Consider the following 26,161-nt stretch of genomic DNA (forward strand, 5'->3'; position numbering starts at 1 on the left):
CAGCTCCGCCTGGATGATCCAGTCACCGGCGCATGGGGACCCCCATCCCCGCCTTATTTGAATCCCCCAACTTTGCACACCGTCCCATCGCCGCCACACTGGACCTGACTCCAACTCTGTCGCACACACGTCTCCACGGCACGTGGCATGTGAGACCCCCCCATTCCGCCACACGGACCTTATTCCCACTGCACACGGTATCCCCCACTGTTGCACCCCCTTCCCACCTCGGGCCACCCAGTTCTGTCACGGGGACCTCCGATGAACACAGGACCCCTCCCCAATGTGCGACAGAGCCCGTCCCTCGTCCTAGACCAGTGGTTCTCAACCTTCCTAATGCCGGACCCTTTAATACAGTTCCTCATGTTGTGGTGACCCCCAACCATAAAATTATTTTCGTTGCTACTTCATAACTGTAATTCTGCTACTGTTATGAATCGTAATGTAAATATCTGATATGCAGGATGTATTTTCATTATTACAGGTTGAACATAATTAAAGCATAGTGATGAATCACAAAGACAATATGTAATTATATATGTGTTTTCCGATGGTCTTAGGCGACCCACAGGTTGAGAACCGCTGTCCTAGACTCCCATCCCCTCCCACAGGGAGCCCTGTCCGCCCAGTGGAAGCCACTGTGGCTCCCATCTCAGCCCCTTTAACCCCTCGTCATCTCAAGAGGTTCACCAGCGGCTATTGCCTAACCCGCTCCCCATCCACACCTTTTAGCATCTCCACTTCCTCTTCACACAGACCTCCCTCCATCCCTGCCTCTCAGGGACCCCATTTCTGTCACGTAAACCCCAATACCCGCTTCCGCCACCTCCAGCCCCGCCTCATAGAAAGCCCGTTCAGATCTCACAGGATCCTCCTGCCCCTTCCTCCGACCCTCAGACACATCACGGCCGCTGCCGAGGGCTTCTCTACCTGGGTCTTACACAGCAGTATCCCCAGGACACATCGGTGCATGCCCATGGAGTTAGGGGTGGGAAGGGCAGACAAGCATGAGGTCTTTAAAATTATTTAATTACAAGGTGTGATCGTGGTTTCAAAGAAGTACACTTGGACGAAAAGAGTTAGGGTGTGTATGGGGTGGGGGGAGAGGGAACCAGGGAGGTGCCATCAATTGTGATGTCTCTCATGAGCCAAAGCCTCCAACTGGGCTACCGTAGATTTGTCTTTAATATTTTCATTATATTTTAGCCTCATCCAAAGCAACCATAAAAATCACAATTTTTATTTTCTTATCTTTACTAAGTAAATGTATAACTCCTAAAAGTAATATATATATGCCATAAACTCCTTTGTCCTGGAACACCACCAGCCCCTGTTCCTGTTAAATTGCCTTACAGACCCTCTGCTTATGTTAGCGGCAGAAATGAGTATTGGAGACCAGCTATAATTATAATTAATATTAAGCATGCTCTGTTAACCATGATGGTTCTGTTCTGATTAGAGGAAGTACATTCTAACCTGGCTGAGAGCTGTACACCCTGGGATATGGGAGCTAATATCAGAATGCAGTCCATCCTCCTTTCCTGAGAACTGCTATCATTATGGAAAGATTTACAACCTCGTGGCTGAAATCTAGTTCTGGAGGCACCCACTCTTTATAACCCCCAACCCCTATTGCCTGTAATCTGGTCTGGGCACCCAGAGGTGCCCACCGGTTGCAAACACCCACAACCTCCCCACCCACCCACCCAGCCTGCATGGCTTGTACTTTACCATGCCTATAATTCCTACTTCCCCACGTAATCTTTGTCCTTCCGCCCAATATAAGCAGCTGGCTTATGGTGGGGTGCAGAGCAGATTTTTGTGGATGACCTGCTGCTCTCCCATACTGCCGGAAATACTGGAATAAACGCTCATATATGATTCCACCCTGTCTCTGTTTAATTGGCTGAAGTAGTGACAAGCAGCCCGGATCCCTTGGTTGTCTGGTTACACTTACACATGCCTCAAGGCTTATTTCTACCAGTAAACTCCCCATCCTGCCCTGAACACTATCCCTGTACCCTGTATCCCTGTACCCCTGTACCTCCTTCTCCTTCTAGTCTCCCCTTTGCACAGTGAGCCCTGAGCAAATGTCCCTCACAGAGAACCCACCCTCCTACCAGCCTCCATGCCCCACTCTCTTTTTTTGGGAACCTTGGAGACCTAGGCCCCACCTCATGCCCTAAACCCCCCTTCTCATTGCCTCTCTGGCAGGAATAAGGCCAGTGTTCCCTCCTTCCTATCTTTCCTTTAACATCCCCATTGATCCAATGGCCTCAGATTCTCATTCTCTCTCCTCTGCAAGAATTTCTCAATATAACTGTTCTTTAAAAAAAATTATTCAAGTAACATATTAGTACAGTCATATTCATTTAATTAATTAAAAATATTTAACAGGTGCCTATTGTATGCTAGGAGGGACACATCCATGAACAAGAAGATAAAAATATTTGCCTTCATGGTGTCATAGTTCAGCAGGCAAGATGGGCTGTAAATAAGAAAAAAAAAGAGAAAAGTGACATGACTTCAAATAATTTTTTTGGGGGGGGGGGAGGGGAGCCTCCTTTAGAAAAGGTGGTTAGGATTGGCCTCTGTGAGGAGGTGGACCTGAGAAATGAGATGGAGTCAAACAGAGAAAAGGGAACAGAGAGGCCTCAAAAGAACAGAGGCCTCTTGGGCAAGTACAAAAGCCCTAAGGTCAAAATGAAAGGAGTCCAAGGACTGTAAAAGGAGTAATAGGGTAATAAGTGAGGTATGGGTACAGGGGAAGGAGGAAGGAGAGATGAACAGGGCCATTGGGAGGCACTGGACAGCAGACAGTTCTACCAACACAAGCCTTGGCAGCTTTCCACATATTTTTATATATCCAGGTGCATATACAAATAGTTGATTTTTATCTGCTCTTCAGGCCTTTGCACTTGCTGTTCTCTCTTGTCAAAATGTCATCTTCCACCCTTGGAACATTAGAAGCTTGTCTTCTTGCCTCCTCTAAGAAGCTCTCCCTGGTTTCCCTGGATGAGATCCCCTGTCATGTGATAATCTTTAGCCTTTGGAAGTTTGTATTTTCTCTACCCCCTCAATAGGGGGCCCTCTGAGCAGGGGCGGTCCTTCATTCATTCTGGTTAGAACTCAGGTCCTGGCACAGAGGTAACCTGGGAAATATGCTTGTTGACTGACTCCCTGGCTGGTGGAACAACCGAAGGAGCTTACAGGGAGGTTCTCCAACAGGTTCTCCGGGCAGGCTTTCCCTGCTTCAAACTTTTGACTCCTTACCTCCATCTTTTCCTCTACCAAAATCTATCAGTTCCATGTCCCATTCCCTCAGGGCCAGCTGGTTGGCACTGAACCTAATCCAATCACAGCTTAGAGACTCTTGGAGTAAATAATGTAATTACAGGCATAGAGCCAAACAGGGAGGAGGGAACATTTAAGAAACTTCCAGTGTCCCCCTCCATAATGAGTGCTCCAGCCACCCCCAAAAGTTAACTTCCCTGTGGGGACAGGAGAAATCATGAGCAGCTTAAACCAGACTCCAGTTGCAAGGGAAAGAAAGGACATACAAAATAATGCTGGGCCCTGACAGCTTGTTAGGTTTGTTGGTATTGGTAGGAGGCAGCAAAGCATGATGGTTATTATGGGCTGACTGAATTCAGTGTCCCCCAGAATCCATATGTTGACATCCTATATGTTGATATCTTAGTATTTTAGAAGTGACCATATTTGGTGATAGGACCCTTAAAGAGACATTTAATATTAAATGAGGCCATGTAGGTGGGCCCTAATCCAATGACTGCTGTCCTTATAAAAAGAGATTTGGCAAAGTCAACTGAGGAACAATAATGTGAGGACATGGTGAGAACTTAGCCAACTGAAAGTGAAGGAGAGAGGCCTCAAAAGAAACCAAACCTGCAAACACCCTGATCTTAGACTTTCCTTCAACTGTTCTCAGCATCAAGGCAAACTTACCTGAACTCACTTGGAGCTGGTAGCAGTAGGGAGCGGCTATAGGGTCAAGCCTCGGACTGACCTGTGGCAGAGCCACATACAAGCCCCAGCTTGGAGGGCAGAACCCTCTAGAGCAATTAAGCTTGACTTTATAGTCCTCCCTTGCTCCTAGGTAGCTAATGGGCTGTGGAGGTGCAGCAAGTGCTGCCAAAACAAGGCTTGAGTAAGGAAATAGATTTGAAACTCATAAGAACATTATAAACATGTTGACCACGCCCCTTGTTTTGCTTTGTGTGATCTGACTATAAAATAAAGCTTCGGCTTACAGGCTGTGTCACTATTTCCTCATCCAGGTACAGTGATCCTACCTAGCTCCAACCGTATTCTCTTGTCTGTCTTCTTTAATCCTTCACCACCCCTCCTCAGGTTCACCCCTGGCTGTACTGTACGCGGTTCAAGTAGTGTGGGGTATGCAGTAGGTTCTTATCACATAAAACTTTAGGGTGAAATACTTTGGGGGTCTCAGCTCAGTGTGAGGAGGAGGTTCTCCCCACCTTGGGCAGGTCCTGGACTTTCAGTTCTGTCCCTCTTTCCCTATGTAGCTAATGAACTGAAACTCACAGGTTCAATATTGGCAAATGCCCTCGTGTCATAAGTAGCTTTGGTCCTCCAATAATCCAATCTTTCTGTTAACTGGTTATCAGTTTTCAAACAAAAATTGACCTAGACATTCCCCAGGCTTTAAGCATTTCAGTGTTTTTCAGAGGATATTTTAATACTTTATTTAATATTACCACTATTTTCAGAGGAAGGATTACCTGAAATAACCAATCTACCATACTGAAAAAAGAGAAAGGAAAAAAAAAAAAGGAAGAAAGAAAATCCAGTTTCAGTGATAAAATAGGCCCAGCATAATTTCTCCTTCACTGATCTCTGACATCATTCCATGACACTGATCTAGGCAATAATATCAGCAATAAATAACACATGGCCCAAGTACTACTACTCAATGCATACCTGTTTATCCAATGACAACTCCACAGAGTAGCATCATACATAGATGCCACTTATCAATGCTCTGGGAGGTGACAACCCAAACTACATTGTCTCAACAACCATGTATTGGGCGCCTACCATGTCCTAATTGCTGGGGTTGCAGCAGAAAACACGACAAAAGACTGAAAAGTTCTATGAAGAAAATAAAAAGAAAAGAATGAATCAAAGAGTGGATAGTGCTACTTTAGATGAGATATCTAGGAAGGCCTCTCTGAGGAGGTGGCATTTGAGCTGAAACCTGAAGGTTGAGAAAGAACCAGCCGTGAAAAAAACTGGAAGTGATGCATACCAGGCAGGGAGATAGCAACTGGGGCTGGAATGTTATTGAATGCTCAAGAAACAGCAAGGAAGCCAGTTTGGCTGGAGAGGAACGAATGAGGAGGCAAGCGACACGACATGAGTTTAGATGGGGAAACAGGGGTCTGATTATACAGAATCTTGTCTTTGGGGCGGTGGGAAGTGTTAGGTCCAGGCGGAAAAGAGCCAGGCCGAGAGACGTTGTGAGAGTTTAAGAAATTTTATTACATTCCCGCACAGCGGGCTGAGACCAGTGTGTTGGATAGATCCTCTTATATAGGGTAAAAGTATGCAATATAAGGTCAGGATGTGGGTGCACCAGTCAGTCAAACGAAGGGGAGTGCATGAGTCAGTCAAGGCAGGCAAGGGAGGAGAATGCACAGGTCAGTCAGGCGGAGAGGAGTTCTTATCTTGCTTCTGCAGGTGCCGTCCGTCTGCCCCAAGCTAGGGAAAAGGCTTATAACAATATATATTTCAGAAAATATGTCCAAGCAGGAGAGATTCGGGGTAGTTCACCCTAACAGGAAGGAGTTCGGATTGAAAAACAAATGGAAAACATTGATGGTGCCAAGTGATTTATGCTCAGAGAAGATCGCTAGGATCACTGTTACTCAATTAAAACTGTCATGTTGTGTAAAGCTGGCTCCTCCCAGTGTCACCATTCCAACTCTCAGGACGGGCGGCCCCTCTTTCGAAACTTTGGAAACTTACAGGTGACACACCTCCTTCCAAATCCAAAGGAACATGCTTTCTGATTGGACAAATCCAGTAGCGTTTCTAACATGCCTTAGCGGAGCCCACTGTGATTGGTTACAAGCTCTCCCTTTCTGCCAATCAGACTTCTACTCGGGAGAGTGCGTGAGTCTTGTGCGGTGCGTGTGCCCCATGACTGGGTCTTCATATCTGAGTGACAGAAGGCACAGCCTATGGTTGTGAAGATGCGGAGGCGCGGCCCCGAGCTGCGTGTAGTTGAGGGCTGTGCCCCCGGAAGCCGGGCTGTCAGTGCGCGTCGGACTCAGCGTTCCACCCTCGAGTGATACCCTCGCTATGGCCGCCCCGCCGCAGCTGCGAGGTCTGCTCCTGGCTGTGAACGCGCTGTTGCGCAAGCGTCGCTACCACGCTGCGTTGGCCGTGCTTAAAGGCTTCCGGAACGGAGCAGTGTGAGTGGGCCTAAGTCCGGCGGGGGCTCGGGGACGGGCCTGGCTCGGGCCAGCGGCGCGGGTTCCCGGCCTGGCGTCGCTGCGCTGTGTGCCCTTGAGCAGCCGTAGTGTGTCTGTGTCCACTCTCTGCTGTGGGCGCTGGATTCTGGGTCCCGCGCGCCTTCTGAGCCAGAGATCCCACTATGCTTTTTCTGGGTCCTTTGTGCTTTGCAGCCTGGTCCTCCCGCCTTGACCACCTCCCACGCCAGTCTCTGTATTCCCTGCTTTAAAGTCTAGTTTCTCCCTTGCCCTCCCCCTCCGCTGTGTGCCCTTGGGCCTCTCTGGCTTCAGTGGCCCCATCTGCATAAAGGGCAGCTGGCCTCTAGCAGACTTCTGCCTATGCTCTCGCCACCCCGCCTCCCCCATTAACCCGGCCTTGGGCTCACACCCGGTTTCTCACTCCCCATCTCCATAACTCTAGCGCTAAATCCCCATCTAGCACAGGGACTCCACGGTCATAAGCCTCAGGAGTGACAGCAAATGTTTTAAAAAGTTGCAAATGCAGTACTTGCTGGGCAGATTGATTCCACCCTGGCTATCAGTCCTGCAGAAGATGTCTTGGGGTAATTTCCACTGCCTGTTCTTGGAGGGGAGCTCGGCCTCCTTTAACCTCATGCATAACAGCTGTCATTTATTGAGAGCCTATTGTGCTAGAACTGGGAATGCAGCAGAGAACAAACTGAACAAAGATCTCTATCCTCCTGGTGTTGGCATCCTAGTGGCAGCCTGGCCTGGTGATAAGGATGTGGACGGCCTCAGTTTGAATCTTGGTGCCACCTATCTGTGTGATCTTGAACAAGTTATTTAGCCTCAGTTTCTATAAAATAGGGACGATAATAGGACTTACACTGTCAGAGAATTGAGTCAATATGTATGTAATGCTTATGTATGTAATGCTTAGCACAGTGCCTTAGATGTATTACTGTTGGCTGGTGTTATTGTTATATTCACATGGATTCTGCCTGACTCACTTTCCTCACCTTTTTCAGGCCTCTGTTTGTGTCACCTCAGTGAGGCCATCCCTGAACTCCCCACCTTCCCTACTTAATTTTTCTCCATAGTACTTGTCACCATCTAACACTCAGTAGTTCACTCATGTATCCTGTTTTATTTTTTCTTAATATTTTTATTGATTTCAGAGAAAGGGAGAGAGAGGTAGAAACATCAATGATGAGAGAGAATCATTGATTGGCTGCCTCCTGCATGCCCCACACTGGGGATTGAGCCCATAACCCAGGTATGTACCCTGACTGGGAATTGAACCATGACCTCCTGTTTCCTAGATCGACGCTCAACCACTGAGCCACAGCAGCTGGGCATGTATCCTATTCTTATACTCTGTCTCTCACTAGAAAGTAAGCTTCATGGGGACAGAAATTTTTATCTACTTTGTCCTTTGGTATATTCTTAGTACCTGGTACATAGTAGGACTTCCAAATATTTCTTGAATGAATGAGTAAGTGTGCAAGGTAAGAATTGTCATTGTCCCCATTTTCCAGATGAGAAGACTGTGGCTCAGAGAGGTAAATTCAGTGCTCTTGATTATGTCACTTAGTCAGGTTCCAAGCCAGCATTTAAACCCAAGGATGCCCAAGACCAGGCTCTTGACTTCCTTGGGCACCCAGAGTTTCAGGTAGAAGTTGATTCCTGCTGAGCCATGCCTTGGTGTGATGAGGGTGGAATGGACCCTGAGATAACATCAGTTTCCCTTTGCCAAGATATTCTTAGGACTAAGCAAGAGTTAATAGGAGTCACACAAGCCCTGGTGCCAGCAGGCATTGCCCAATGCTGGCTTTGTACACCTGCCCCCACTCAACTCTTCCTGTGATCTCAGGAACCTTCCCAGCCAAGGAAGGCACTTGCTAAGGTCAAGCCCTTGGGCTCAAATCCCAGTTCCCTCATTTCAAAGCTGGGTGCCCTTCATCTCTTCTGGCCTCAGTTTCCTCCCCTGTAAAATGGAAACAAATTCACCTATACAGGGTTTTTTCTAAGCAGTGATCCCATTATACTGGTTAGCTAAGACACCATGCCCATCCAGAAGGATCTGGAGTCCAACGGGCAGACTGATCTTGAAACTGTCATGGCAGTGCCAGGTGATTGGAGTGCTGTACAGAAGAGATGATGCTGATATTTTGAAGGCTGAGTTGGAGTTTGCCAGGGGGAGAAGGGCACCCCAGGTAGAAGGGATGGTTTGAACAAATGCCTGGAGGTGGAAAAGAATGCTGTTCATGAAGAAAGGCCATCCATTTAGGGAGACAGTCCTGGACGACTGAGCATGTGAACTTTGTAAAATTTAACTCAGTTTGGTGTTCCACGCCTAAATATATCAATGTGCATCTCACCAAATAAGAGCATTTTCTTATATGGCTGAATTGTCATGATTGCATTTAGTAAGTTAATAGTAATCCTATAATGTAGACTACTGTCCAGCCAGTAGTCAAATCGTTTCAGTTGTCTCCCAGATATTCTCCAGCCTTGATCCAGACCAGATCCTCCAGGACATCACATTACACCTGTGCCATTATGTCCTTTAAGTCTTTTTAAATCTAGGGCATCCCTTCTTTCAGGGCACAGAGTAATCCTGTGAACAGTAGTAACCAGCTTCCCCTGATTTGAAGACTTTGGGAAGGGGGCTTGGCAGATTTAGGGAGTTGCGGGCACTGTTCTGCTTGTGTCTGGGGCATCAGGAAGGGTCCTTTTAGCCCTGGTCACCTGGAGGAGGCTGAGGGCGTCCTTCAGGAGAGAAAGAGATCGCTTTGGATGAGGCGGGGCAAAGAGCTTTGTGGGGCCAGGACAGGTGTCCTGCCCACTGCAAGGCAGGGGAAAAGAGAGGCTTTAACTTGTTAACATTTTCATGTTGTTAGTTTATTTTTTAAATTACATAACATTCAGAAAAGCCATAACAAGTTAAATGCTAGAAAGTTCTGCCCACCCTGTCCTGTCACATAGCCCCCCTCCCTGTCGGAGGCCTCTGTGTGCAGCCGCGTGTCTCCCTCCGTAAATATTGTCTACGTAGACAAATCCATACATTCTCCTCCCATACCTTTTAAACACATTTTATTTTGAAATACGCTTAGATTTATAGAAGAATTTTCTCGTTTTACACACTTCCATGTTACACACCTTGCTCTGGTAAAACCCTGCAGTGCACATAAAGCCACCTCATTCTTTGTTTAATGTTTTTTTTCTTCTTCTTTATTTCATAGAAGAAGAGAGAGGGAGAGAGAGAAACATCAATGATGAGAATCATCTATCAGCTACCTCCTGCACGCCCTCTACTGGAGATTAAGCCCACAACCCCGGCATGTGCCCTGAAAGGGGGGTGCAGGGGGAATCGAACTGTGACCTGGTTTGTGGGTTGACATGCAACCACTGAGCCACACCTGCTGGGCAAGCCGCCTCATTCTTTGACTGCTGTTTAGTATTCTACTGAATGGATAGAGCGTTATTTATTTATCCAATAACACCCCCTGCGGAGAGACCCCCAGTTTGCTTCCAGTCTTTGGCTATTTCAAACAAGCCTATAGTGAACATTCACAGGTACTCATATGACGACAATATATGGCTCGTGACCATTGTTTCAAGGAGGATGCTATGGATTTTTACAGCGTGTAGCCTGGTCAGATCAGGGCCTGGCAGTTGGAGAACTTGGTGAGGGAAAAGCAAGTCCAATAAAGAAGAACAAGAAAGAAAGAGACATTAACATTTGGGGAACTAGGAACTTACACATGTGCTATGTCCTTACCTGCCAGAAGCAGCTCTGAAATGGAGAATACTTTTTTACTGATGACAATAGTGCGGCTTTGAGAGGTTAAGTCATTTATCCAAGTTTATACAGCAAAACATGGCAGGACTTGGACACCAAGTACTATTTCCTTTCTGCGACCCACTTTGAACCTAGACCTAACTCAAAAGCTAGCATTATTTCCCTTCCTAAAATGAGGTTAGGATTAGGGAGAGGGAGAGGGGGGGAAGGGGATCAAAGAAATAGCCCAGAAAAACATTAATACAGTGATGCCGTAGTAACTGTTTTCTTTTGTTTTTACAGCTATGGAGCCAAAATCCGGGCCCCTCATGCACTGGTCATGACGTTTCTCTTCCGGAGTGGCAGGTACCCACCCCCATCAGCACACCCTTTAAACTGGGAGAAAATGTGGTCAGACCTCAGTGCCAGGGCTTCCTAGCTGGGTCTAGCCTGTCCCCACACCCACGTCCTAGAGTACAACTCTGATTCTACTATTCCTGCTGGAAACCTCCCCTCGATCCCACTCCCTCCAAAGAAGCCCAGCTTCCAGGTGTGGCCTTTAGACCCTCTGCAGTTTGGCCTCCGCTGCATCCCACCCTGTTCTCCCATGTTCACCCTGGGGTGCCTTTGGCACACAGGACTTGCTGTCATTCCATGCACATGCCACATGTGGTTCTATCCATACGTTTGCTCATGCAGTACCCCCCTGCCAGGAGTTCCCTTTCCTCTTCTACCCCACCTTTATTTCCTTCTTAGCAACCCAGTTCTCTGAGGATCACTTTCTCATGACCTCCCTTTGCTCAGACTTCTTGGTCTTCCTCTGATATCTCAAGTCTTCCCTCAAGGCATTTCTCAGAAACCAGCTTGTGATCTAGTTTTTTTGTTGTTGTTGTTTTTTTTAAAGAAAGCTCTTGGCTTTTAAAAAATATATACATATTTTTATTGATTTCAGAGAGGAAGGGAGAAAGCTAAAGAGATAGAAACATCAATGATGAAAGAGAATCATTGATTGGCTGCCTCCTGCACATCCCCTGCTTGGGGGGAGAGACGGGGATCGAGACCACAACCCAGGCATGTGCCCTTGGCCAGAATCAAACCTGGGACCCTTTAGTCTACAGGCCAGTGCTCTATCCACTGAGCCAAACTGGCTAGGGCAGTGGTTCTCAACCTTGGCTGCACATTAGAATCACCTGGGAATCTTTTTAAAATCCTGATTTCTGGGCCTCATCCTCCAGAAATTCTGTTTCTTTGTTATGGGATGGGGCCACAACATTAGTAACAAAGAAACAGAATTTCCGGAGGATGAGGCCCAGAAATCAGGATTTTAAAAAGATTCCCAGGTGATTCTAATGTGCAGCCAAGGTTGAGAACCACTGGGCTAGGGCATGATCTAGTTTTTAATGTATGTAGTCTCACCTGGAGCTTATAAGAATCACACATGGACAGCCTTCTGGCCAAATTCGGCTTCAAGATTTTCTCTTTTTGTATTTTTACTTCTAAAATTTACTTGTGTTTGGGTTTTTTTTGGTGTGCCAGATTCATTTTTTTTTTCTAATTGAGCTCAGTCATTCATTCAGTAGATACTTATTGAGTATCTGCTGTGGATCAGACTGTTTTAGATGCTGGGATACAGCAGTGAACAAAACAATGTTCACTGCCCTCACAGAGCTGCCTTCTAGCAGGAGGTGGCAGAAGAAAAAACATAATCAATAAGGAGAGTATGTGTGGAAAGGTGACATGGGCTGTGGGAAGTAGAAATTAGAACAAGGAAAGAAAGAACGGGGATCAGGAGTGCTGGAGGAATTAAATAGGGAAGGCCTCAGAGAGAAAGTCACGTTCGAGTGAAGACTTTAAGGAGGTAAAAGAGTTGGCCACATGGGCATTAGGCGAAAGTGTTCCAGGCCAAGGGAATAGCCTAGGGGTCCTCAAACTTTTTAAACAGGGGGCCAGTTCACTGTCCCTCAGACCGTTGGAGGGCTGGACTATAGTTTAAAAAAAAAACTATGAACAAACTCCTATGCACACTGCACATATCTTATTTTTTTTTCTTTTTTTTTTTAAATTAAATCTTTATTGTTCAGATTATTACATTTGTTCCTCTTTTTTTTCCCCCCATAACTCCCCTCCTCCCAGTTCCCGCCCCACCCTCCACCCTCACTCCCCACCCACTGTCCTCATCCATAGGTGCACGATTTTTGTCCAGTCTCTTCCCGAATCTCCCACACCCCTTTCCCCCCCAGGAATAGTCAGTCCATTCCCTTTCTATGTCCCTGATTCTATTATAATCAACAGTTCATTCTGCTCATCAGATTATTTATTCACTTGATTCTTAGATTCACTTGTTGATAGATGCATATTTGTTGTTCATAATTTGTATCTTTACCTTTTTCTTCCTCTTCCTCTTCCTCTTCTTAAAGGATACCTTTCAGCATTTCATATAATCCTGGTTTGGTGGTGATGAACTCCTGTAGCTTTTCCTTATCTGTGAAGCTCTTTATCTGACCTTCAATTCTGAATGATAGCTTTGCTGGATAAAGTAATCTTGGTTGTAGGTTCTTGGTATTCATCACTTTGAATATTTCTTGCCACTCCCTTCTGGCCTGCAAAGTTTCTGTTGAGAAATCAGCTGACAGTCGTATGGGTATTCCCTTGTAGGTAACTGAGTTTCTTTCTCTTGCTGTTTTTAAGATTCTCTCTTTGTCTTTTGCTGTTGGCATTTTAATTATGATGTGTCTTGGTGTGGTCCTCTTTGGATTCCTTTTGTTTGGGGTTCTCCGCGCTTCTTGGACCTGTAAGTCCATTTCTTTCACCAGGTGGGGGAAGTTTTCTGTCATTATTTCTTCAAATAGGTTTTCAATATCTTGCTCTCTCTCATCTTCTGGCACCCCTATAATTCTGATGTTGGTACGCTTGAAGCTGTCCCAGAGGCTCCTTACACTGTCCTCGCATTTTTGGATTCTTTTTTCATTTTGCTTTTCCGGTTGGGTGTTTTTTGCTTCCTCGCATTTCAAATCATTGACTTGATTCTTGCGCTCCTCTGGTCTGCTGTCGGGAGTCTGTATAATATTCGTTATTTCAGTCCGTGTATGCTTAATTTCTGGTTGGTTCCCCAATATAAGATCGAGGGTCTCATTAGTTTTCTTGTAGATCTCATTAAGTTTATCAGCGGCTTCTAAACAGTTCTTGAGAGACCTTAAAAGTGTGGTTCTGAACTCTATATCTTCCATTGACAATTTTGTCCTGTTTCTTTGTCTCCACATTTTGTTATGCTTCCTTGGTGCACCCCCTAGTGGTCTTTGTTCGTAGTCTTATAGTTAAATCTTGATTGTTGTAGCTAATTCCAGGGAGGGTTTGACCTCCAGGCCAAGTGGCTATGAGAATCAGCTGTGTCAGCAGTGAGAGAACTTCTGTCCTCTAGGGAGGTGCTAATCTAGCCTTTGCCTGAGGCTATCCGGCAAATGCCTCTGTGCAGGGCTTGGGCGGGGCGGGTCGAACAGGATCAACAGGGTGGGCTGGAGAGAGCAGTTATGGCGGCTCTCAGTCCTGTCCCCAGGGGCTCTGCCTCTCTTGAGTCCCAGCACCCGCTGCAAAGCTCAGAGAGAAAGCTGCACTCGCTCTGACCGAAGCCAGACAGTCCCGCTTCTCCCATTTGAGTCTGGGTCCCTAAAGACTTGCCCGGATCTGGAGCTCAGATTCTGCGACACCCTCCCTATTGAAAACGCCAACCGCGCACTCCGCACCTCAGAATTTGACTTCAGCACTGCGCCTCCTCTGAGTGTCCATATGCGTTTCTCTTTCCTCCTAGTTGTAGGACTTCCACTCAGCCAGCGTTCCTGTGGTTCTGGGTGATGTCCCTTCCGTTTTTTGGTTTCACTTTTGAAGTAGTTTTTTTTTTTTTTTTTTTCTGTTTCTTTTTTTTTTTTTTTTTAATTAAATCTTTATTGTTCAGATTATTACATTTGTTCCTCTTTTTTTTTCCCCCCATAACTCCCCTCCTCCCAGTTCCCGCCCCACCCTTCGCCCTCACTCCCCACCCACTGTCCTCATCCATAGGTGCACGATTTTTGTCCAGTCTCTTCCCGCATCTCCCACACCCTTTTCCCCCCCAGGAATAGTCAGTCCATTCCCTTTCTATGTCCCTGATTCTATTATAATCAACAGTTCATTCTGTTCATCAGATTATTTATTCACTTGATTCTTAGATTCACTTGTTGATAGATGCATATTTGTTGTTCATAATTTGTATCTTTACCTTTTTCTTCCTCTTCCTCTTCTTAAAGGATACCTTTCAGCATTTCATATAATCCTGGTTTGGTGGTGATGAACTCCTGTAGCTTTTCCTTATCTGTGAAGGTCTTTATCTGACCTTCAATTCTGAATGATAGCTTTGCTGGATAAAGTAATCTTGGTTGTAGGTTCTTGGTATTCATCACTTTGAATATTTCTTGCCACTCCCTTCTGGCCTGCAAAGTTTCTGTTGAGAAATCAGCTGACAGTCGTATGGGTATTCCCTTGTAGGTAACTGAGTTTCTTTCTCTTGCTGTTTTTAAGATTCTCTCTTTGTCTTTTGCTCTTGGCATTTTAATTATGATGTGTCTTGGTGTGGTCCTCTTTGGATTCCTTTTGTTTGGGGTTCTCCGCGCTTCTTGGACCTGTAAGTCCATTTCTTTCACCAGGTGGGGGAAGTTTTCTGTCATTATTTCTTCAAATAGGTTTTCAATATCTTGCTCTCTCTCATCTTCTGGCACCCCTATAATTCTGATGTTGGTACGCTTGAAGCTGTCCCAGAGGCTCCTTACACTATCCTCGCATTTTTGGATTCTTTTTTCATTTTGCTTTTCCGGTTGGGTGTTTTTTGCTTCCTCGCATTTCAAATCATTGACTTGATTCTTGCGCTCCTCTGGTCTGCTGTCGGGAGTCTGTATAATATTCGTTATTTCAGTCCGTGTATGCTTAATTTCTAGTTGGTTCCCCAATATAAGATCGAGGGTCTCATTAGTTTTCTTGTAGATCTCATTAAGTTTATCAGCGGCTTCTAAACAGTTCTTGAGAGACCTTAAAAGTGTGGTTCTGAACTCTATATCTTCCATTGACAATTTTGTCCTGTTTCTTTGTCTCCGCATTTTGTTATGTTTCCTTGGTGCACCCCCTAGTGGTCTTTGTTCGCAGTCTTATAGTTAAATCTTGATTGTTGTAGCTAATTCCAGGAAGGGTTTGACCTCTAGGCCAAGTGGCTATGAGAATCAGCTGTGTCAGCAGTGAGAGAATTTCTGTCCTCTAGGGAGGTGCTAATCTGGCGTTTGCCTGAGGCTATCCGGCAAATGCCTGTGTACAGGGCTTGGGCGGGGCGGGTCGCACAAGATCAACAGGGTGGGCCGGAGAGAGCAGTTATGGCGGCTCTCAGTCCTGTCCCCAGGGGCTCTGCCTCTCTGAGTCCCAGCACCCGCTGCCAAGCTCCGAGAGAAAGCTGCACTCGCTCTGACCGAAGCCAGACAGTCCCGCTTCTCCCGTTTGAGTCTGGGTCCCTAAAGACTCCCCCGGTTCTGGAGCTCAGAGTCTGCGACTCCCTCCCGATTGAAAACGCCAACCGCGCCCTCCGCCGCCAGCCCGCGCACTCCGCACCTCAGAATTTGACTTCAGCACTGCGCCTCCTCTGAGTGTCCGTATGCGTTTCTCTTTCCTCCTAGTTGTAGGACTTCCACTCAGCCAGCGTTCCTGTGGTTCTGGGTGATGTCCCTTCCGTTTTTTGGTTTCACTTTTGAAGTAGTTGTTCAAGGCAGCAAACTCCAGCGTTAACCTATGCCGCCATCTTGGTTCTCTCTCCTGAAGTAGTTTTTCAAAGCAGCAAACTCCGGCGTTAACCTATGCCGCCATCTTGGTTCCCATATCTTATTTTGAAGTAAAAAAAACAAATGTTTTCGGTGGGCCCCATGTGGCCCACGGGCCGTAGTTTGAGGACCCCTGGCAATAGCCAGTGCAAAGTCCCTGAGGTGAGGTCGTGCCTGGTGAATCTGAGGACCCTGGAGGGGAGGGGTTGACTGGGAGAGAACAAAGAGGAAGGTAACCTGGGCCCATTCTGTCCAACTTTAAAGAGGAGTTTGGCTTTTCCTTTATGTGAAACAGGAAATTGTAAGCTCTTATGCAGGGATATGGTACTATTTGCCCTATCTTTTAGTACTGTGAGAGTGAAGAGTTTGCTGCCAGATTAAGAACAGACGGGTGAGGGTGCCAAGGGCAGAAGTAAGTGTAAAATAGGAGGCTGTGGCAATAATGCAGGTGAGTAACACTGATGGCAGTGGAGATTAGAAATGGTCAGATTCTAGAAACAATTTGAAGGCAGGATTAGTGTTAACACTTAAAAACTGGGAAATCTAACTTGTCTTAGAATTGGCAACACTGGGCCCATGTTCCTATGGGGCAAGAGCCAGCTGATTTCTGGCTATGTCCACTCACCTGACAGATTTCCAGTGTTAGTAGACCCACTCCAAGGTCCTCATTTAGCTTTGAGGACACTTGGGTTTACCATTCCTGAATTGATCTCCCAGAGTACACTCTGTACTCCTCCCTGTGTTTTTCCCACTGCCCCCAAGTGATTTAACTTAATTTATTTTTTAAATTTTTATTGATTTGAGAGAGAGAGAGAGAGAGAGAGAGAGAGAGAGACATCAATGATTAGAGGGAACCATTGATCAGCTGCTTCCTGCATGCGCCTCACTGGGGACCAAGCCTGCAACTCGGGCATGTCCCCTGACCAGGAATCAAACTGTGACCTCCTGGTTCATAGGTCGATGCTCAACCATTGAGCCACCATTGCCAGGACACTCATTTTTTAAAAATTGATTTTTAGAGAGAGAGGAAGGTAGAGGGGGAGAGAGAGAGAGAAACATCGATGTGAGAGCAAAGCATTGATTGGCTGCCTCCTGCACCCCCCCTACTGGGAATTGAGTCCTGACCAGGAGTAAAACTGGCAACCTTTTGGTGCACTGGACGATGCCTAACCAACGGAGCCATGCCAGCTAGGGCTATTGTTCTACTTATTTTTCATTTAATTTTTTTAATTTTTGAAAAATGCTACCATTACAAGAACACAGAAAAAAAAACATCCAAAAAATTTTAGGTCTCCTGAAAACTTGTGTTGTCTTACTTCTAACAAGAAGTCAAAATGCATTATATAGAACATGTGATTTTTTTTCTTTTTGAGTGTTCTTGTTCCACTTATTTATGCATTCATTGGTTGATTCTTGTATGTGCCCTGACCAGGGATTGAGCCCCCAATCTTAGACAACATTCTAACCAACTGAGCTACCCAGACAGGTTCCGACTGATTTAATTTTAAAGGATAAATCAACTACCTACACTACTTAAATGTTTGTTTCTCTCAGGATAAAGAGAAAACTTAGTATGGCCTTACCTGCTACCCTCCATCCCCTCCATCCTTCGCCCACACATTCTCTGCTCAGATTTTTCTGTCCTTTACTGCCCACTCCCTGTCCCTCCTCAGGATCTTTGCTGATCCCTCTGCCTGGGATGCAACTCCTCTCCCCTCTTGACCACATTGATTCCTCATCCTTCGGATCCCACGATTATCTCTTGTCAGGGTCAAAGTTTGACCCTTGCTTTGTGATTGTATTTCCCTCTCTGATTAGATCATAAACCTCATGAGGGCAGCAAGCAGATCTTTTCCCCCCAGAATTGTATTCCCAGATCCAGCACACAGTAGGCACTAACTCCCTCATTCATTTATTTCTCCTCATGTTCACTCCAAAAAAAATATTTATTGAGCACCTACTCTTTGTCAGACCCTGTTCTGGGCCCTAAGGATGAACACGTCAGTTGTAGATACCACTCTCTGGTACCTTCCACTGCGATGGGGTGGGAGTGGGGAAGATAATAAACGAGCATATACAAGTCAGGTGGCAATAAGACCTATGAAGGGAAAAAAAAGTAGGGTAAGGGGACAGATGTGATGGGCATTCTTTTATGTAGGGTGTTCGGGGAAAGACTCTCTGAGGAAGTGGCGTGAAGTTAAGGCCTGAATCAAGGATGCCAGCAGCCCTCAGGACATGGATGTTAGAGGCCCTGAGCTCCTTGTGTGGTTTAGTTTTGCATGTCCAGTGGGTGAATGCCCTCCAAATGGCTGAGCCCGCGCGCTCATGGTAATTCCCTAATTTTGTGCAGCCTCCAGGAGAAGCTTCGGGCCATCCTGAAGGCCACGTACATCCACTCTTCTAACCTGGCCTGCTTCGTGTTCACCTACAAGGGCCTCTGTGCCCTGCAGTCCCACCTGCAGGGAGAGACCCACCCGGTGCACTCGTTCCTGGCTGGCTTCATCGGGGGCTTGCTGGTGTTTAGAGAGAACAATAACATCAACAGCCAGGTAAAGATCCTCCCCAGGGATGTGTGTGGGGGCTGGCTGGGTTTGGGGTGGGATATGGCTCAGGTATGAGTTGGGGGTCGGGGGGGTCAAAGAAGATGAGCTCTTGGCTCCCTTCCAAGTCTGCGGATCTGTGATTCACCAGTCCCTCTGTGATCTTGGGAAGGTCACCTCCCCCTCAGTTTCCTCGTCTGTAAATCAAGCAGTTTATTGGAATGTTATGATTCCCAAAATCAATGTGTACCGCTCTCTGGGGGCAAAGATGTTTTTATTTTTTTTAAAGAAAATCATTGCAGCCCTAGCCGGTTTGGCTCAGTGGATGGAGCGTCAGCCTGTGGACTCAAGGGTCCCAGGTTCGATTCCGGTCAAGGGCATGTACCTTGGTTGCGGGCACATCCCCAGTGGGGAGTGTGCAGGAGGCAGCTGATCGATGTTTCTCTCTCGTCGATGTTTCTAGCTCTCTATCCCTCTCCCTTCCTCTCTGTAAAAAAATCAATAAAATATATTTTTAAAAAAATCATTGCAGTGAAATAAGAAAAAAGAAAAGTGACCCTGGAATATGATTTTCATAAAACAATATTTATTAAAGAATTGCCTCTTATTCTGTAACTTGCCCTTTTCTGGGTTAAAGTTCTATTTATTTTTTACTTTTATTGATTTCAGAGAGAGGAAGGGCGGGTTGGGGAGAGAGAAAGAGAAACATTAATCAGTTGCCTCTCACACGCTCCCCAAACCAGGGATCAAATCTGCAACCTGGGCATGTACCCAGACCGGGAATTGAGCTTGCCACCTTTTTATAAAAAAGAAAAAAAAAAATCAAGATTTCTATTTTATTTATTTATTTTTAAATATGTTTTTATTGATTTTGAGGGAGAGAGGAAGGGAGAGGAATAGAGAGATAGAAACATTGATGCAAGAGAAACATCATTGACCGGCTGCCTCCTGCATGCCCTCTACAGGGGTTGAGCCTGCAACCCAGGCATGTGCCCTGACCAGGAATTGAATTGGTGACCTCTTGGTTCATGGGTCAGTGCTCTAACCGCTGAGCACACAGGCCAGGGCTTATTAAATATTTTTAAATGATAAAAACAGTTTTATTTTCACATTTTAAAAAATGCAGATTAGCCCTAACTGGTTTGGCTCAGTGGATAGAGCATCAGCCTGCGGACTGAAGGGTCCCAGGTTCGATTCCAGTCAAGGGCATGTACCTTGGTTGCGGGCACATCCCCAGTAGGGGGTGTGCAAGAGGCAGCTGATCAATGTTTCTAACTCTCTATCCTTCTCCCTTCCTCTCTGTACAAAATCAATAAAAATATATTTTAAAAAAATGCAGATTAAACAGCCTCTATGTGCCTGGCATATGTCTAGGTGCTTGGGATACATGATAATAAAGTAGAAAATAAATTGAAAAGAAAGTTTCTATCCTCCTCCAATTGTCAAGCCACTGTCCTGGGACAGTCACTTTAATTGTGTCTTGTGTAGCCCTTCAGAAATTGTCTATGCTTGTCTCAGTGTACATATCAGGAGTTTTCCACCAATGAGATCATACTGTTTTTTGTGTGTGTGTTTTTTTTTTTTTCCCCATGGGATAATGTATCTTGGAAACCGTTCTTGTCAGTCCTTCAGCCTTTTTAATATCAGAGCCCTCCACTGCTGGGTGGGTGGATGGACCAGCCTTGATTTTACTAATCTCCTCTCAATGGGCATTTAGGGGGTCTGTAGCCTTTTGCCATTGCACACATGCAGTCTACATCTTTGTTTGGACCTCTTCCTGCATATGTGTCAGTCTGTTCAAAAGTTCCTAGACATGGAATTATGGAGTCTGTGAATGTGAGTGTTTTGTGTTCTGAGAAAATTTTTATATTTGTTAGAAATTTCACATCCAAAGGCTAAGAATTCTGGTCCACACCATCTCCTTCTTCCTCCCCTCTTTTCCTTGACCCCTGGCAATAATTATTCTGACCTCCATTTCTAAAATCTTCTCATTTCAACAGTGTTATATAAGTGGAGTCACTACAGTATGCAGCCTTTGGGGTTGGCTTTTTTCACGCGGCATAATTCACTGGAGATTCATCCAAGTTGTTGAGTCTGTCAGTAGTTCATTTATTTTTATTGTTGAGTGGTGTTCCATTGCATGGATGTACCACAGTTTGTTTAAACATTTATCCCCAGAAGGACATGTGAGTTGTTTCCAACTTTTGGCTGTTAGGAATACAGCTGCTGAGAACATTCTTGTACACGTTTTTGAGTGAGCATTAGTTTTCATTTCTCTGGGATAAATGCCCAAGAGTACAGTTGCTGGGTCAAATGGTACATGCATGTTTAGTTTTATAAGAAACTCGCAAACTATTTTCCACAGTGACTGTACTATTTTACATTCCCATCAGGAATATATACAGGTGACTCAGTTCCTCTACATCCTAGCCAGTATTTGGTTTATCATAAATATATTTTTTTAATTTTAGCCATTTTGATAGGTGTGAAGTGCCATCTCATTTGTGATTTTAAATTTGCATTTCCCTGATGGCTAATGATGTTAAATAGCGTTACATGTGCTTATTTTCCATCTGTATAACCTCTTCAGTGAAGTATCTGTTCACGTCTTTTGACCATTTACTAATTGGATTTTTTTTTTACTGTTGAGTTTTGAGTTTTTAAAAAATATATTCCAGATAGTAGTCTTTATCAGATTTTTTTTTTTTTGTAAATACTCTCTCCCAGTCTATAGCTTTTTTTTTTTTTTTTTTTTGCCTCTTCACATGGGCTTTCATAACAAAAAATAATAATTAATTTTGATGAGATCCAGTTTGTCAAAAATTTTTTAGGCATTTTTTTGGTGTCAAGTTACTTTTTAGTTTTGAACCATCTAAGTATATTAATTAAAAAATTTTAAATAAGTAATGATAAAGATATAAAATAGTACTATTTAAAATGTCTGTACTTCCAAGGCAATCTACAGATTCAGTGCAATCCCTATTAAAATACCAATGGCATAGTTCACAGCATTAGAACAAATACTCCAAAAATTTATATGGAATCAAAAAAAACAGAAATAGCTGCAGCAATTTTGAGAAAGAAAAATAAAGTTGGAGGAATCACAATACCAAATTTCAAGTTATACTACAAAGCCACTGTGATCAAAACAGCCTGGTACTGGCACAAGGACAGGCATATAGATCAATGGAACAGAACAGAGAACCCAGAAATCGACCCACGCCATTACGCTCAATTAATATTTGACAAAGGAGGCAGGAGCATATAATGGAGTCAAGAGAGTGGTGTTGGGAAAATTGGACAGATACATGCAAAAAACGAAACTAGACCACCAACTTATACCATACACAGAATGAACTCAAAATGGATAAAAGACTTTTAAATGTAAGTTGTAAAACCATAAAAATCCTAGAAGAAATCATAGGCAGCAAAATCTCAGACATCAACAAATCAATAAATGACAAGTGCTGGCGAGGATGTGGAGAAAAAGGAACCCTAGTACACTGCTGGTGGGAATGCAGACTGGTGCAGCCATTATGGAAAACAGTATGGAGTTTCCTCAAAAAATTAAATGTGGAACTGCCATTTGACCCAGTGGATTCCACTTATAGGAATATAGCCTAAAAAACCCGAAACACCAATCATAAAGAATGTATGCTCCCTTATGCTCATAGTGGCACAATTTACGATAGCTAAGATCTGGAAACAGCCCAGGTGCCCATCAGTAGATGAGTGGATAAACAAGTTGTGGTACATTTATATCCTGGAATACTATGCAGCAGTAAAAAAAGAAGAATCTCTTACCCTTTGAGACAGCATGGAGGGACCTGGAGAGTGTCATGATAAATGAAATAAGTCAGTCAGAGGAAGATAAGTATCACATGATCACACTCATATGGAATCTAAGTAACAAAATAAACTGATGAATGGAGTGGATCCAAAGACATGGAAGCATGGAACAGAATGCAGAATCTCATAGGGAGGGTGGGTGGGTGGGAGGTAATCAACAAAAGACCTTATATACATACTAGAGGCCCGATGCACGAAATTTCTGCAAGACTAGGCCTTCCTTTCCCTAGCTGCCGGCACCGGCTTCCCTCACAGCCCCGGCTTCGTCTGGAAGGTCGTCTGGAAGGATGTCTGGTCTAATTAGCATATTACGCTTTTATTATTATAGATATGCATAGCCCATGGACACAGACAATAGGGTGCTAAAGACTGGGGGTGGCGGGGGAGGTAGGTTGGAGGAGGTCAATGGGGGAAAGGGGGAACATATGTAATACTTTCAGCAATAAAGAATTATTTTTAAAAAATAAAATAAATAAAAGTGGGGTAACAACCTTAAAAAAATAAATAATATAGTACTATTAAAATGTCTGATACCACTTCATCTTGCACACCAACTTTGAAAAACACCGATCCATGCATGGGGGTGGGCAGAAGGTTCCCAGTGGCTGTGCACACCTGTAATCCCCTGTCATTCCCTCCCTGCAGATCAACATGTACCTGCTGTCACGCGTCCTATTTGCCCTGTGCCGCCTGGGAGTGGAGAAGGGCTACATTCCCGAACCCAAGTGGGACCCATTCCCATTGTTCACGGCGTTAGTGTGGGGGCTGGTGCTGTGGCTCTTTGAATACCACCGGCCCACGCTGCAGCCCTCACTGCAGTCCTCTATGACCTACCTGTACGAGGACAGCAATGTGTGGCATGACATCTCGGACTTCCTCATCTACAACAAGAGCCGTCCCTCAGAGTAACACAGCCCTGAGGCGCTTATGGGGGCTTCTACCTGAGTAGGCTCTGGGCGGTGTCCAGTTGTGGCTTGAGATTGGCTCCATCAGTGAAACCTCCCAGAGGATCCTGCTTTCTCAAGATCATGGCTCTCAGACTCCAACTTTCATTAACCCAGGGTTCCATTGTCCAAAGCAGAAGCACCAATTTTCCAATCTCATTAGGTACTCTTGAATGGTGGAATAAGAGGCTGAGTCAGGCTGAGGAACCTAAGGCATGGTTCCAGCGTATTGCTCACTTCTGTGAGACCTGGGAAAGTCACCCTTCTCTCTAGGCCTCAGGGGTCATGGAACTCAGAGGAGGGCCCTGAAATCTCTTTCTGGTGGGTATGTTCTTTGACTGTTCTTATGCTGGTGGGCAGTGGGTTTGCAAATATGTTTTTACAAAATATTAAGTTCCTTTTCTCGAGTGTTCTATTGGAGAAGCTCTAGAGTTTCACTGTCCAATAGAAACATAATGACAGTCATATATGTAATTGAAATTTTTCTAGTAGCCACATTAAAAAAGTGGGAAGAAGCAGATGAGATTAATCTTGATATATTTTAGCCCAAATTTCTAAAATAATATCATTTTAACCTGTAATTACTATGAAAATAAGGTCTTTTATATTCTTTTTTCTTACGCGGAGTCATCAAAATCAAGTATGTGTTTTACATTTACAGCATGCCTCAGTTTAGACCAGTCACATTTCAAGGCTCAGTAAGTAGCCATATGTGGCTAGACGTGGCTGTATTGGACTATACAGATATAGAACACTTTTATCATCACAGAAAATTCTAGTGGGCATTGCAGATATAGAGCTAGAGGACATGGGTTGGAGTCCCCACTCCATCACTGTGTAATTTTGAGGAAGGTTCGTGACCTCCCAGACCCTCAGTTTCTTGTAAAATGAGAATAATTGTAATAATACCCGGTGTCCATGTTGGACTTGAATAACTACAACTGCTGCTACCCACACTAATCATTTAGTGAGCTCCTACTTCCTCCTGGGTGCTTTGCACATACTTTTTAAATCCATACAATGACCTTACAGGTCTGTATTTTGATTTTCATTCTACAGATGTGGAAACAGAATCAGAGAAGGGAAGTAACTTGCCCAAGATATACAGTTAGTATGGTAGCCCTATCAGGGTTTGAACCCAGATTTATCTGATTTCAAAGCCTATGTGTTTTTAAGTGCCTTACTTTAAATTTAGGAACCTAAGCTAAGCTATGCAAATGTTAGCTAGTTCTAGGGTCTGTTTCAGAAGGGGATACAAACTCAGATGCCTGCAGGGGCCTGACGGTGGCATAAATGATCATGTTCTGGGTGCTATGTAGTAGGGACTGATGGGGACGTGGTGAACTGGAGACGCCTGTGCCAGTCCAATATTTTAAAACCAAGCTGGATAAATCAATCAGGTCTCCAGGAAGATTTGGTCCGTGACCCACTAATTGGAGTCCCTTGGCCTAATAGGAATATCTCAGTCTCTTTATATTTTAGAACTTACTAGTAGAAATGTACACATGAGTCGCTGGAGATCTTGTTAAAATGCAAATTCTGATTCAGTGGGTTTGGGGTGGGGCCTGAATATTCTGCCTGTCGCTCAGACTCCCAGGTGCTGCTGCTGCTGCTGATCTGAGCCACACCTTGAGTAGCAAGGTAGTAGGGGATGATATGGGGCCAACTGCTATCCCATGTGACACATGTGGAAACTGAACTAAACAGGGCTGAGCTGTCAGGTAACAGAGCAGGGATTAGGTCTGACTCTAACAGCTGTGTTCTCAGCCACGCTGTTGCACTGCCAACCTGGAGAAAGTGATCTTGAAGGTCCCTTAGTTCATTCTGTGGAGGGTGAATGAGATCCTAAGGTTATGGGAGAGGAGGGGGTCATCATCAGCAAGTGGGTTTTATGGCAAATGTAGGGGGGCCCTGCCCATATCTCTTCTAGTTTACCATGTTAGTGCACACCAGCAGCTTTTCCAACAGCCACCCCTTGTGTCTTTCTGCCTGAGGGCATCACTTGCCACTGGCACCTGCTTTGCCACCCTGCAGCAGACCTGCAGTGCTGGTGGATTAACACATCCAGGGCACAGCTCTCAATCAATGCCTGATAAATAGCCCTACTTCCACTCCCCTCGCCCAGTAGGCATGCTCCACTCTGGCTCTCAGGGCACCCCAGCAGGACTGAGCGCCTCTTGTCCACAGTGGTCACTTGCTCGATAACACCTCCTTTCCTGTCTCCCTTCCTCAGGCCCCTACCAGTGCTTCCTGGGACCACTTCCAATGTAACCCACTTGCACTTGGGGTCTGCTATCGGAGAACCCAAACGAAAATTGGCCTCTGGTATAGCAGGTTGAGAGGTAGTATAACATGGTGGTTGGGGACACAGGCTTTGTAGCCAATGTCTGGGCTCAGCTCTGGTTCTGTTGTTTCCTAGGGCAAGTGACTTAACTATTCTGTACCTGTGTTTCATCATCTGTAAAGAAGGTGTTCTATAGGGTGATCTGGAGGATTAAATATGACACATAAAGTAAGCACTCGGTAAATGTTTGCAGTTATTTCTAATAGTGTTCAAACATAGAAGGAAGCGTGGTCCTGAGAACTGAGTACCCTGCTTTCAGCCTGTCCTGCCCTCCAGCTGAAGGTAAACCCTTGGCTGCCTGCCCTCCCCACATCCCCCCACTGCCACGGGGGGTTGGCCAGCTCCGCCACCGACTGTCTCTGCTCTCTAAGAATAGGTTTCCCTGACAGATGGCATCTCTCTGGATCCTGCCAG

General features: G+C 45.2%; 1 protein-coding gene across 1 annotated transcript; it reads left to right on the top strand.

The window, feature by feature from the left end:
- Window positions 1-6,215: 6,215 nt before the first annotated feature.
- PXMP4 (peroxisomal membrane protein 4) lies at window positions 6,216-25,919 on the top strand. Its single transcript, XM_036322394.1, has 4 exons — window positions 6,216-6,458; window positions 10,546-10,608; window positions 18,421-18,619; window positions 23,105-25,919. The coding sequence occupies exons 1-4, from the start codon at window positions 6,346-6,348 to the stop codon at window positions 23,366-23,368; spliced, it is 639 nt and encodes a 212-aa protein (XP_036178287.1). The 5' UTR covers window positions 6,216-6,345; the 3' UTR covers window positions 23,369-25,919.
- Window positions 25,920-26,161: the final 242 nt, after the last annotated feature.

This window comes from Myotis myotis, unplaced genomic scaffold (assembly GCF_014108235.1).
Source record: "Myotis myotis isolate mMyoMyo1 unplaced genomic scaffold, mMyoMyo1.p scaffold_m19_p_9, whole genome shotgun sequence".
In the NCBI taxonomy this organism is placed as follows: domain Eukaryota; kingdom Metazoa; phylum Chordata; class Mammalia; order Chiroptera; family Vespertilionidae; genus Myotis; species Myotis myotis.